Source organism: Orycteropus afer, unplaced genomic scaffold (genome assembly GCF_000298275.1).
Source record: "Orycteropus afer afer isolate SDZICR_OR568_19922 unplaced genomic scaffold, OryAfe1.0 scaffold00012, whole genome shotgun sequence".
In the NCBI taxonomy this organism is placed as follows: Eukaryota; Metazoa; Chordata; class Mammalia; order Tubulidentata; family Orycteropodidae; genus Orycteropus; species Orycteropus afer.
In genome coordinates this window covers 20,406,878-20,421,220 of record NW_006921599.1, presented here as the reverse complement: position 1 = coordinate 20,421,220, position 14,343 = coordinate 20,406,878, and the positions used below count along the sequence as shown (strand labels likewise).

At 37.1% G+C, this 14,343-nt stretch overlaps 1 protein-coding gene across 1 annotated transcript in view; it reads right to left on the bottom strand.

The window, feature by feature from the left end:
* Nucleotides 1-14,343, bottom strand: part of CDKAL1 (CDK5 regulatory subunit associated protein 1 like 1) — a 1,058,601-nt gene that overhangs the window by 335,046 nt on the left and 709,212 nt on the right. The window contains exon 9 of the mRNA XM_007952396.2: nt 11,518-11,663. Coding sequence (XP_007950587.2) covers nt 11,518-11,663 — 146 coding nt within the window. The remainder of the gene's footprint in view (nt 1-11,517; nt 11,664-14,343) is intronic.

Here is a 14,343-nt window from a genome sequence, read left to right as displayed (position 1 = left end):
GAGGTTCACGGGTCCGAGAGGGGCCTGGGAAGTCACACTGCCTGGCTGGGGAGGGGAGCGTTTATAGTCTTGTGGAGGACCTAAGTGGGGACACTAAGGAAATAGTGGGGTCCAATTAGCTGTTAGCATGGGTCTGTACTTAATTAGCATGAGGAGGCTTCACAAGAGGAAGTTTGCCACTGCATGGGACTTTCCAGTCTGGGCGGGTTCTGTCACTTTGGTTGTCTTATCAGGCTGTCTCATCAGGGCTTGACACCCGGAGGAAGCTGCTAACTGAAATGTTGGTGGCTTGGGTTTGCTTCGGCCTAACACTATGGATGGCTGGTCTTCAACAGATGGGGAAGAGAAAGTCTGTTTAACAAAATGGTGCTAACAAAACTGGACATCCACTTGCAGAAAAATGAAACAAAATCCATACCTCACACCATATATAAAAACTAACTCAAAATGGGTCAAAGACTTGAAAGTAAATCCTAAAACTGTAAAGATTATGAAGAAAACAGAGAAACAATGCTAGGGTCCTAATATACAGCATAAACAGAATAGCAAACATAGCTAAAAAATGTACAAAAAGCAGAAGATAAATTAGAAAATTAAGCAGGATCTCCTAAAAATTAAACACATATGCTCATCAAAAGAATTTGCCAAAAGACTAAAATGAGAACCCACAGACTGGTAAAAATAATTCTGGCTATCACTTCCTGAAAAAAGTTTAATCTCTAAAATTTATAGAAAACTTCAGCAAAAAGACAAATAATCCAATTGAAAAATGGGCAAAGGAAAAGAACAGACACTTCACCAAAGAAGACTTTCAGGTAGCTAACAAACACACAAAAAGAAACTACTAATCATTAGCCACTGTTGTTGCTGTTAGATGCCACTGAGTCGGTTTCAACTACTAGTGACCCTATGTACAACACAATGAAATATTGCCTGGTCCTGTGCCATTCTCACAATTGTGGCTATGCTTGAGCTCATCATCACAGGCACTCTATCAATCTAACTCATTAAGGGTCTTCCCCTTTTTCACTGACCCTCCACTTAATCCAGCCAAGATATCCTTCTCTAGGGACCAGTCTCTTCTGACAACATGGCAAAGTATGAGAGACCAAGATTGGCTGTTCTCACTTCTAGAGAACATTCATTCTGACTGTACTTCCTCCAAGACAGATTTGTTCATTCTTCTAGCAGTACATGGTACATTCAATATTCTTCGCAATACCACAATTCAAAAGTATCAATTCTTCTGTACTCTTCCTTATTCATTGTCCAGTTCTCACATGCATATGAAGCTACTGAAAAGACCACTCCTTGGGTCAGGCCCACCTTAGTTTTCAAAGTGAAATTTTTGCTCTTAAACACTTTAAAGGGTCTTTTGCAGTAGATATGGCCAATGAAATAATTGTTTGATTTATTGATTGCAGTTTCCCTGGGCAATGACTGTGCATTCAAGTAAAATGAAATATCTGACAATTTCAATCTTTTCTCCATTTATCATGATATTGCTTATTGGACAAGTTGTGAGGATTTTTGCTATGCTGGAGTACAACCCATAGTGAAGTCTGTAGTCTTTGATCTTCATCAGTGAGTGCTTCAAGTCTTCTTCACTTTCAGCAAGCAAGGTTGTGTCATCTACATATCACAGGTTGCTAATAAGTCTTCTCTAATCATGATGCTGCATTCTTCTTTATATAATCCAGCTTCTCTGATTATTTGCTCAGCATACAGTTTGAACAAGTATGGTGAAAGGATACAACCCTGATGCACACCTTCCCTGATTTTAAACCATGCAGTATCCCCTTGTTCTGTTCAAATGACTGCCTCTTGGTATATGTAAAGGTTCCTCAGAAGCACAATTAAGTGTTCTGGAAAACCCATTCTTCACAGTGTTACTTATAATTTGTTATGATCCACACAGTTGAACGCATTTCCATAGTCAATAAACACAAGTAAACCATGGCTTGGGTCAGCCATGGTTTCAGCCAAAATCCACCTGACATCAGCAATGACATCCTTCATTTTACACCCTTTGCTGAATCCAGTTTGAATTTCTAGCAGTTCCTTGTCAATGTACTGCTGGAATGGTTTTTTAATTATCTTCAGCAAAATTGTACTTGCATGTGATATTAATGATATGATGTGATAATTTCTGAAATCTGTTGAATCATCTTTGCATCATCTTTCCTTGGAATGGACACAAATACGGATTTCTTCCAGTTGGTTGTCATGTAACTGTCTTCCAAATGTCTCGGCATAAACAAGTGACAGCCTCCAGTGCTGCATGTTTGTGGAAACATCTCAATGGGTATTCTGTCAATTCCTGGAGGCTTATTTTTTGCCACTTCCTTTAAGTGCTTGGACTTCTTCCTTCAATACATTTGGTTCTTAATTATATGCTCCTGTCTGAAATGGCTGAATACCAATCAATTCTTTTTGGTACAGTGATTCTATGCATTCCTTCCATCTTCTTTTGATACTTTCTACATTCATTCAATATTTTGCCATTAGAATCCTTCAGTATTGCAACTCAAGGCTTGATTTTTTTCTTCAGCTCTTTCAGTTTGACAAATTCCAAGTATGTTCTTCCTCTTTGGATTTCCAACTCTAGATCTTTGCAGATTCCACTGTAATATCTTACTTTGTCCTCTCAAGCTGCCTTTTAAAATTTTCTGCTCAGTTCTTTTACTTTGTTATTTCTTCTGAACAAGAACTGATGCATTTGAATGATGATGTTGGTGAAGAACACTCAATATACCATTTACTGCTAGAAGGAAAAAAAAATCTTTCTTGGAAAAAGTACAGCTAGAATACTCCTTAGATGCACTGATGGCAAGACTCTGTCTTCATGTACTTTGGACATGTTATTAGGAGAGAACAGTCATTGGAGAAGGACATCATGGTGGATAAAGTAGGGGGTTAGTGAAAAAGAGGAAGGCCATCAAGTAGATGGATTGATACGGTGGATGCAACAATAGGCTCAAATATAACAAAGACTGCAAGGATGGTGCAACACTGGGCAGTGTTTCGTTCTGCAGTAAATAGGATCATTATAAGTTGGGACCAACTGGAGGGCATCTAAAAACAACTGCATAAAACAAACAATAACAATATTCGTGAAGGATGTACTCCTTAGAACAATCAACTATATGATATAAGAAGGGCAACATTTGTCCAAAACCAAAGATGAGAAGACAGAGAGGGACAGGAAAACTGGACAAATCAAAATGGGGAATCCAGGGAGGAAACAGGGACAATGCTGACATATTACAGGGTTTGTAACCAATGTTACAGAAAAATGTGTGTATGAACTATTGATTTGGATAACCAATTTGCTATGTAAACTTTCACCCTAAATCACAATAAAATGTTAAAAAAAAAAAAAAAAAAAGATTGCTCCATAGTAGAAAATGAGGCTCTAGGGCCCATTATGTATTGATTGACTGTGTGCTTTGAACCGTTCTGAACCCTGATGCTCACTTTAGGAAGTGCAGATTAAAAATACCTATCCTACCTACTAAGAAGCTCTGCTGACACAGTGGCTGTTATCACAAAAGGTTGATGGTTCAAACCCACTAGATGCTCTCTGGGGGAAAGATGAGTCAGTGTGCTCCATAAAGATTTACAGCCTTGGAAACCCAGTGGTGGTTGCTGTGAGTCAGAACCACCTTGATGACAGTGGATTTGGTTTGACTTTGTTTACTTAGCTAGACTTAACTGAGAGTATCATGAAATAGTATTTAAGTTCTATATAATAATGTAAAGCACTCTGTCAACAGAGGGGTACTGCTTACTATTCGTATACTAAAACAAAACAAAACAAAAAACCAAACTCACTGCCATTGAGCTAACTCTGACTCATAGAGACCCTCACTGGGTTTCTGAGGTGGTAAATATTTACAGAAGTAGATTGCCCTATCCTCCTTCCACAGAGCATTTGATAGATTTGAACCACTAACTTTCTGGTTAGCAGTCAAATGCCTTAGACACAGCACCACTAGAGGTCTTTGTTATTATACTACTTCATGGATATGTGACTTGATCCTTATGTCTATGATTCCACACTCAGGTAGGGAAAATTTACAAAAGGTTAAAGAAAAATAGCTTCTTCATTTCTGAAAGGAACGACACAATTATATTTCATAGGACGGATATAGGTTGAGAATGATGAGATTCCTCTCTGAGCAGGTTAGAAGGAAAATAAAAAGCTAAATCAATAGAAAATATAATTGCCTTCAAACTAATAAACCAAACTTGAGGTACTCTCAAAATAATATAGTATTTTACATAAAGTATTAAAATCTATATAGCATATGACTTTCCTTCCAAATATAAATTTAATACTATGTTGAAAAAGAAAAAAAATAAGCATGTTTTGCTACTAGATAACTGTTTCAATAATATGTATTTTTTTCTCTTGAAAAATTATGAAAGTAGCAATAGAACAGAATAAATTTCACTGCTTCAGAAGGAAATCTGACAAAACATGAAAGTAACAAGGCCTTAGAGATATCAAAAATAACAACCTAATTAAAAATATTACAATGATGAAACAAAGCCAGAAAGCATCTTTGAGGGAAGCATTTTGCCTAAATTATTTTGGAGGTGGTTATTCAGTGAACAGAAACACATCTGTCATTTCAGCTGGGTTCTACTTTAATTATCCTTTCCTTGCTGAATCATTTGGTCTTTTTTTTTTTTTTTTTTTTTGGATTGCAATTTCTGCTCTTCTTTTCTAACAAATATTGCTACTGATATTTCTAAGCCACTAGGACTAAAACTAGCTGGCTAAAACAGAATAAAATACAAATTTATCATAATGATCTTCTATCAGATTTTACTCCATTAAGGACATGTGAATGATGGGGTCTAATGAGAGGAAGAAAAGTCACTCAGGATGTTAATGAGTTAACCTCCATTTTTGCAAATAGACTTGAAAAGTAGGTCATAGGATAGGCTGGACAATAACAGATAACTCTATGACTCACAGAAATCATCCTGCCAAAGTTTCCTGGCTTCATGCCCTTGTTGCCCCTTCACTGTCTGAGTTCACTGTGGAGGGATCAGAAAACCAAACATTCTCTCCACGGTTGCCACTTTCACTCTAGTCCATTTTCCACTCCCCATCTCCAAAAAAAAAAAAAAGACTCCCATTTACTCTTGAGCTTTCATTAGTTACTGGTTGTGGCAACTTATCGGACAATCTCTGAGTATAGTGGGAGCTCTGGTAGCATAGTGCTAACCAGAAAGCTGGCGGTTCACACCCACCAGCCACTCCTTGGAAGGAAGGTTGGACAATCTACTTCCGTAGTGATACTGTCTCGGAAACCCGAGGAGGGGTTGCTATGAGTCAGGGCCGACTCGACGGCACATAACAACAACAACTGAGTATAGTAGAGTTGAGGCAGAGGAGGGATAAGAGTGAGAACCATGGTGCTAATGGTTAATTTGATATAAGCAAAAGGACAAATTAACCCACAGCACATAAACAAATGACAACAGCAAATTCTGAGAGATGGCTGATGTCATGGGACTGAAAATCAACACAAAAATTCTACAGAAATATACAACTTACTTTAGATCTATGTGACTTGCAGGTCAAAAACATAACTGTTCATTAATTCTTTCAAAATATATTTACTGAGAGAGAGAGATGGACCCTGTGTCTCAAGGTTAAGGTCTAAATAACACACATCAAAAAGCTACTGTAATTCCAAACAAAATAACTGTGTAAACAGATAGGCTTTTAATTTATAAATTGTTTCCTGTTTAAAAGGTATCTGTCAATAGGACTTTCTTACATATTTTTTTCACACTTTAATGTGTGAAGTTGAGGACTCAGAGATCTTTACTAAGCATTAGAACATATACTTGAGAGAATAACTCTGTATGTTGTCACTGTTTCAATCTATGTTAATATATGGTTTATGTTTGGGAGTGATCATGTAAATTCCCTGCTGTTTAAACAAGTTGGGAGGAGCTCATTTAAATCTATGGTAAAGGTTCCAAGGCCTTGGAAGTCCTACGTCCATAATCCCCAACATATCAAAGTGAAAAATCCTCATAGTGGGAAGTAAATCATAATTACATGACAGACAAAAGTGACCGATTCAAATTGTTGTTGTTGTTATGTGCCGTCGAGTTGGACCCAACTCATAGCGACCCCTCCTTGGGTTTCTGAAGCAGTATCACTATGGAAGTAGATTGCCCAACCTTCCTTCCGAGGAGCGGCTGGTGGGTTTGAACCGCCAGCCTTCTGGTTAGCAGTCAAGTGACTTTAGGCACTATGCTACCAGAGATTCTGATGCTTTTTTTTTAATCCCAGTCATATGTTAAGAAGAAAGCAGAAAAAACAGTTAAGTGACAATTAATGAAAGTTGCAAAATTCATGATGTATATACTGAAAAGATATAAAAACATGGATTCTTTCTAAAGCAGACTTTTACCTCTTGCTTTATTTTATGTAGTTTTCTTCCATATCCCTACAAATCCCATTATGTATTTTAAGAACTCATCTTCTCCATTTGACTAAAATTATCCAATTACTTAGTTAATATTCAACAGGATTAATAAATTTGAATAAAATAATTTAACTCATAGATGATTGTCTGCTCATCACCAGCTATTTAAAATTAGTATATTAAGTAATTCAGACACTTCTTAGCAAAGGTTCTATGGTTTAATAAAGTCTCATATACCTCAACATGTGCCAACATACTAGGTTATCTTTAATCCAGCTCCTCTTATGATAATAGTTGCCAACTTTCAAACAATTGAAGAGAACAATGAATCAGCTTCAAGTCGGCTCATGTTGTTGTTGTTGTTATGTGCCGTCGAGTCGGCCCGACTCATAGCGACACCTCCTTGGGTTTTCAAGGCAGTATCACTATGGAAGTAGATTGCCCAACCTTCCTTCCGAGGAGTGGCTGGTGGGTTTGAACTGCCAGCCTTCTGGTTAGCAGTCAAATGTCTTAGGCACTATGCTACCAGAGCTCCTAAGTCAGCTCATATGTAAACTTACATTTGTTGTTGTTTGGTGCCATCAGGTCAGTTCTGATTCACAGTGACCCTGTGTACAACAGAATGAAACACTACCCGGTCCGGCACCATCCTCACAGTCAGTATTATGTCTGAGCTCACTGTTGCAGCCACTGTGTCAATCCATCTCATTGAAAGTCTTTCTCTTTTTCTCTGACCTTCTACTTTACCAAGCATGGTGTCCTTCTCCATTGACTGGTCCCTCCTGATAACATGTCCAAAGAACATGAGATGAAATCTTGCTATCCTTGCTACTAAGGAGCCAGTTTTTTTAGAAGTATATCACCAGGTCCTTCTTCCTAGTTTGTCTTTGTCTGGAAGCTCTGCTGAAACCTGTCTATAATAGACCATGGGTGATTCCCTTGGTACTCGAAATACAGGTAGCATAGCTTCCAACATCACAGCAACACACAGGCATCACAGTAAGACAAACTGACAGATGAGTGATGGAAATTTATATAGCTCCCAATTAAAATATGGGCCAATTTCAACTGTGAAGAAAATTAACTATAAGATTGTGTCTCTACTGTTGGAGAAATATGATGCCACAAATAGCAATGAATTAGTTTGTTTAAAAGCCTTTAGCTCCAGGAAGGTCCACAGTTTGGATTTTAGTCTTAAATGATGTAGGCTGCTTTAAGATTTGATTTGATTTTTTTAAAGAAAAAGATTAAGAAATGCCTTGTCTCTAATTCATAATATGAATATTTGAGAAGCTTCATATTGCTGGAGAAATAATTATAAGAATTATTTTGATAAAGGCTTATTACAAAAAAGGCTTCAGAAGATGCAAATAAAAAGGCACAGGGGGAAAAGCAGGGAGGCAGGAATTAACAGGCAGCAAGGACACAGAGAAAGGGTAACCACAGGGAGGAAAAGGGAGGAGAGCTGTTACACCACAGGCAATGTAACCAGTGTCACAAAACAAAGAGTGTATGAACTGTTGAATGTAAATGAATTTGCTTTGTAAAATTTTACCCAAATCACTTTTTATTGTGTAAAATGTAAAAAACAAAAACAAAAGGCAATATTTATACAAGATTTAAAAAGCAGATAGAAAACAACAAATGTCTCACTTTAAGCCAGGAGCATTTTATGAATGAGGGCTTGACACATAGGACAATGTGATAGTGTTAGGCCTTCCTTCTAAGAATGAAAGTAGTATATTGAATTTTAATAAACACTGCACAAAACATTTTGTGTTGGATCCCTTATTTGGACTAGTGATTCTACAGAAACCCCTGAAATTCTTCTATTTCCAAAATAAGTACTGATCTATTTGGCAAAAATTGATGGTGGTTTTTAAAAGGAAAAATTAAGCTACAATATAAAAGCAGAGAATCTGGTCAGAATACTTCATTTATTCCTGTATGTTAATCAGAACTGAAAATTATTCACTGAGGTGGAGCTCTCAGAGTGGAAAGGAAAACTCTTTTTTCACTAAAACAAAACAAAACAAAAAAACAAACTCATTGCTGTTGAGTCGATTTCGACTCACTGCAACCCCTCCTTGGGTTTCTATAAAGGAAAGAGCAAAGCGGATGTCTGTCCTTAGGGGATTGTGTATTAATTGTCACCATCAATGGGGTGAAATGAATGCAATAGACAATCCTTTGACTCCAATTCCTGAATTCATATATATCAAAAGTTGGACAATGAATAAGGAAGACCAAAGAAGAATTGATGCTTTTGAATTACGGTGTTGGTGAAGAATGCGGATTATATCATGGACTGCCAGAAGAAGGAACAAATCTGTTTTGGAAGAAGGATAGCCAGAAGGCTCCTTAGAAGTGAGGATGGGGAGACTTCTCACATACTTTGGCTATGTTATCAGGAGGGACCAGTCCCTAGAGAAGGAAATTATACCTGGGAAAGTAGAAGGTCAGCAAAAAAAGAAGATTCTTAACGAGATGCATAGACACAGTAGTTACAATAATGGGCTCAAACGTATTAATGATTGTGAAGATGGTGCAAGATTGGGCAATGTTTTGTTCTGTTATTCATTAAGTGTGGTTGCTATGAGTTGGAACCAATTCAATAGTACCTAATAACGATTCTGATGAATTTCCTAAGACTATGCAATGATCACTTTATTACCCATGTTAATCTCCTATTTATTTTCCCCATAGGATACCTGAAATTTTCTTAGTCAACTGCTATATAGATGAGTTATACCATATTGGCTTCCTGCTACAGTTTTTCAATAGATTTTAGTTATAATCTAAGTATGAAATTAATTATATACCAGCTTCTTCCTTTACTGCATAGACACATACAGACTTAATAATAATAATATTAGTAATTCTGGACAATGCTAACTAGCTAGATTCATGCTCTACATTTCCAGTGATTCATAGCACTTGAAAACTGAAATTGGGGATGGATGCATGTAAAAGGAGATTGTCTTCTCCAGGCATCTCCAATATCTCATGGGATTGCCAATATTTCTGGTGCTAGAAAGACGGGAGATCTCTGGATAAAGCACTTAGTTCTGAGGTCCTTCAGTAGTTTGGAATGGTTCTAGAAAAGCTACAGATGCCTCAGGGAAACTCAGAATCCAAAAGAAGGACCACGAGCTTAGACCATGAGTAAAGAAGGCAAGAAACTATTGTCTAATACCTTGATATTATCATCTTTTGACCTCTGTATAGCTCAATGATGCGGGAGTAACTCCTTGAGATGAAACAGATTTAATAGGTCCATCTTCAGAGAAACATAAAAGGCTAGAACTTGTTGTGAAACTTGTCCAGTTAAGTGGCCACAGTAATTCCCAAAACAACTGAGTCAGCGCTCATTCAAATGGAGGTAAAAGAGAGGTGCTGACTCTTAAGTTTCATTTAATCACATTAATACAATGAACTATTTGGAAAGTGTTGTAGTCTATGCTGCATAACAGGATGCATATCTACACTTGGCAAAATATTGTGTAATATGTATGAATTGTGTGCATTATTTGCTACTGCTTTGATAAGCAAGAGGCAAGACATTTCACAGGTGCCACAATTTCTCTGCCACTTTGAAAACATTCCATTCACTAGTGCCAATGTACTCAAAAGGATTGTCTTACTTGAGGTGAGTTTATGTACAATAAGCTAGAATAAATTCAAAGAAGGAAATTTGACAATAATAGACATCTAACATGAAAATTTTTATTTTTTAGCTTTGACTTCAGGTCTGTTCAAGATCTGAAAGTATTAGAGATGGTGTGATCCATTCTTATATTGCTTTCTACTTTGAAGGCTGTATGCATTTAATAAATACAAACATGAATTCTTAGATTAAATGTATCTTCTATTCACTGATTTAAATATTTGAACAATTATCTGTATTTGAATGCACACTAAGTATCTTTATCCCTGATGGTCAGGATAACTGAGAAATATCTAAAGGTAGGAGTAAAGACAAAAAAAAAAAAAAAATTAGAAAGCCATGTAAAAGAAAGATGAGGAAGAAAGGAGAAAGTAAACAGAAGGAAAAAAAGATTTTAAAAGAATTGTGAGTAGTCAGGATAAGGTGGAAAAAAATAATTGCTTACAATTTGTATAAGCAAGCATATCCATGTAGTACTTTGACATGGTACAAAAAATATAAAGTCAAAAATAAAGAGATGGAAATAAAAAGTTATATCTTAATTAAGAAAAACAACAGACAAAAATTATGGAAAATAAGAATACCCATGCCACAAATACACAAAGATAATTGACATATCCCCAGAGGGTACAACAATGCCTATATTTGAGAAGGTTCTGCATAACCTTGGCCAGCACTTCTATTTCCTGCCTTGTATAATCACAGAAGGCAATCAATGTTTTGTGATGATGAGGAGAATGATCTTTGAAGAACATAATTATGGGCTGTAAGTGTTTTCTGTGGAAACAAAATTATTATTCATGTCTGAGATTGTGTAAATATGCCTTAATTTTGGTCAATAACAATTTGAACTTTAAAAAGTAGAAGCCCAAAGTCCTCTTATAAATCACAAGTCAACTACAGGGACTAGTGTGTGAAAGCAAAGACATTCCTGATACTCTTTAGGAAAAAAATAAAAATAAAAATAAATGCCATTTAGTAGAAAATTATCTATTCTGTAATGACATGATTTGGCCTACCTCCATGTCAAAACTAGCTCACAACTTCAAAAGGCCACGTTAAAAGAGATTTAAGCAGAGCAAAGCTAAAGTAGTTTTCATCTACCAGGTCAGGTATAAAAATAATCACAATTCACATTACCTTAGAAAGACTGGCAGTCTGACACAAATTAATGGTGTGTCATGCACAGGTGGAAGGTAGATATAAACTGAGGAGAAAGGAGAAACCACATCAAGGGTACCTAAGGAAACGTAAGGCTTTGAAAGCTGTGAAAACATCTTACCCTCTCTCTCTTGTACCTTTAATTGTGAAGCAGCAATAAGTGTATTTTTGCCACATGTTTTAGAAAGAGAAAAATGACATGGTTATTTTGTTAAGTACTAACAGACTTACTTGTCTTTCAGAAAATCCACTACTCTTTTGAAGTCAGCCACGCAGTATTCTCTTTTCATTTCCATGAGCACAGTGTCAGAGGCAGACTGGACTGGTATGTGCAGAAAGGCATAGACTCTGGGGTGATTAAGGATTTTCGCCATTTCCTTGAAAAAAAAAGGAAGAAGAAAACATTAATCATTTTAATAAATCAGGGAATACTTACACTCAGATCAACACTCCCCAAGTGCAAGCAAATAAACATAGTTGAAAGCAGGCCTATCATCAAGGCTCTTAAAGTGAACGTCAATTGGCAATATTGTTTGATGACATTTTGAAACTTATTATTACTTTTGCAATGTTCCACTTAAGGATTACTTCCTACCTTCCACCATTGCTCTTAGGTGACAAAACAGAGGGGAAAAAAATCATGTAATGCATGAAGATTTTTAAATACTTCAGATTAAATACTATTCCTCACTCTTCTTTAAGAAATTCTATGCCCTGTCTTATTGTATTACCAAGAGAAACAACAATATTTAAGACAAACAGTTGAAGCCGCATAATCCTGTGTACTAGAAAAGAGAACCAAAAAACAGAACCTGTTGCTGTACAGTTGCTTCTGACTCACTGCGACCCTATAGGCCAGAGTAGAATTGCCCCCATAGGGTTTCCAAGGCTGTAAGTCTTTACAGAAGCAGTCTGACTCATCTTTCTCCTGTGGAGTGGCTGGTGGGTTCTGACTGCCACCCATTTGTTTAACAGCTGAGTGCTTTGCCACTGCACCACTAAGGCTCCTACTTGAAAAAAGAAAGTTTCTAAAATTTATGATAAGTCAACACTTTAAAAAGAATACGCTACAGGAGAAAAACGGCATTTATACTTCACTTGCTTCTGTTTCATATTTCAATTTTTCTTCAATTAATGAAATATTTTTTGAGTTTCTACTATGCACAAGGCATAGTTCCAGATAAGGGGTCAACTATGGTCATCAACCTTTAAGTTGCAGAACTCAAAAGAATGAAAAGAAGGGGAGAACAGGAAGAAAGATCTATCTTGGGAAGTTAAAGTGAACAAATTTGAGTGAAATAAATTAGGGAACTCAGAGTATATTTTATATTTCCTCCAAAGATAAAAAAAAAAAAAAAAAAAGTGACCTAAATAAAGCTGTGGTAGTTAAGCATTTATGCAAGCAATAAGGAAAATGATTAATTTAGCCTTCTGTACTGCTGCTGCGTCAGGTCAACAATTTGAGAGCAAGAAGGAACATGAGAGAGGGGGAGAGCAAGCAGAGAGTCCAATAGTGGTAAAAATGTCAAGAAAGGAGAGGCTCTTTAATGACTTGCATGTGTCCAGTGATTTTAGTTTTCAAAGTTCTGAACTTTCACATCTGTTATCTCATTTCATCCTTAGAACAGTATTTTGAGTGATCTTAGAGAGTCAAAGAACCAGCTAATTCCATACATACTGTCACCTTGAAGCTATTCAGGGGTCAGCTCTGCATATGGATCAACCATGCCCTTAGTTTCTCCATTTTCTTTCCATTGACTGTGAACATTAGCATTTTTTACCAAAGAGCCCAGTGGAAGAAAAGGGAGATTAACTCAAACTAGTCAACTGGTTAGTAGCAGAAACTGAACGTTGCTTTTAAAGTCTTTTGAGGAAGAAACTTGAAGAATTACCAAATAAAATTACTTGTGGATATCTTTTCTATATACATTGTCTACCAGGAATTAATAGGCATATCTTGTTATTAAAGACTACTCAACTGGAATTGGTGTTAAAGAATTTCTTGTTAAGCAGAAAAATAACTGGTAACACATAATCTAAATATTCCTTGTTATATTTCTTGGCTAGGTATTTAGTTGGTAGCCTTTTCCTACCCTGACTCAACACACATACTATATGTACGACTGTGTGAGGCAGAGCAACGGTTACCATTATGTACCATACATTAAATATGTTGCCATTTTGCTGATTCTCTGCTTTTCAGGTTTTTCACTCCTGAAAATCAAGATTTCCAAAAACTTTAAGAAAAACAATTGTACAAATATATATACATATTTTTTTAAATAAAGGGGCAGGCCTCACAGCTACAGGTAGCTTTCAATATACTACTGTGTGAGAAATGTCACCTTAACACACAGTTGTTGTCATTGTTGTCAGCTGCAACTGATTTATCTCCTACTCACAGTGACAGACCACTGTGATCCATAGGGTTTTCATTGGCTGATTTAAGGAAGCAGATTTCTTGATCTTTCCTTCTAGTCCAGTTTAGTCTAGAAGCTCCACTGAAACCTGTTTGGCATCATAGCAACGTTCAAGCCTCCATACTCTGTGAAATGAAACTTCACTCTCATTCCTGTTCCTTGCTTTGTTTCTCTAAAAGGGAAATAGTGATAATACCACATCATAGGGCTGTTAGCCCCAGGGTTACAGGTGAGGAGAGACAACTCAGGGACTCCCAAAGCAACAGGCCGGAAGAGCAGGAGAAAGGGGATTAAAAGCCAGGAACCCGGACAGAAGAGCAGTCAGCCCCAGGGATACATATGAGGAGAGACAACTCAGGGCGCCCAAAGCAGCAGGCCGGAAGAGCAGGAGAAAGGAGATTAAAAGCCAGCAAGCCACAGACAAGAGCAATCAGCCAAAGGGATTAGGTGAGGAGAGGATATGCAGGCCCGCCCAGAGCAGCAGGTCGGAAGAGCAGGAGAAAGGGGATAAAAGCCAGGAACCTGGACAGAAGACCAATCAGCCCCAGGGTTACAGGTGAGGAGAGACAACTCAGGGATGCCCAAAGCAGCAGGCGGGAAGAGCAGGAGAAAGGGGATTAAAAGCCAGGAAGCCAGA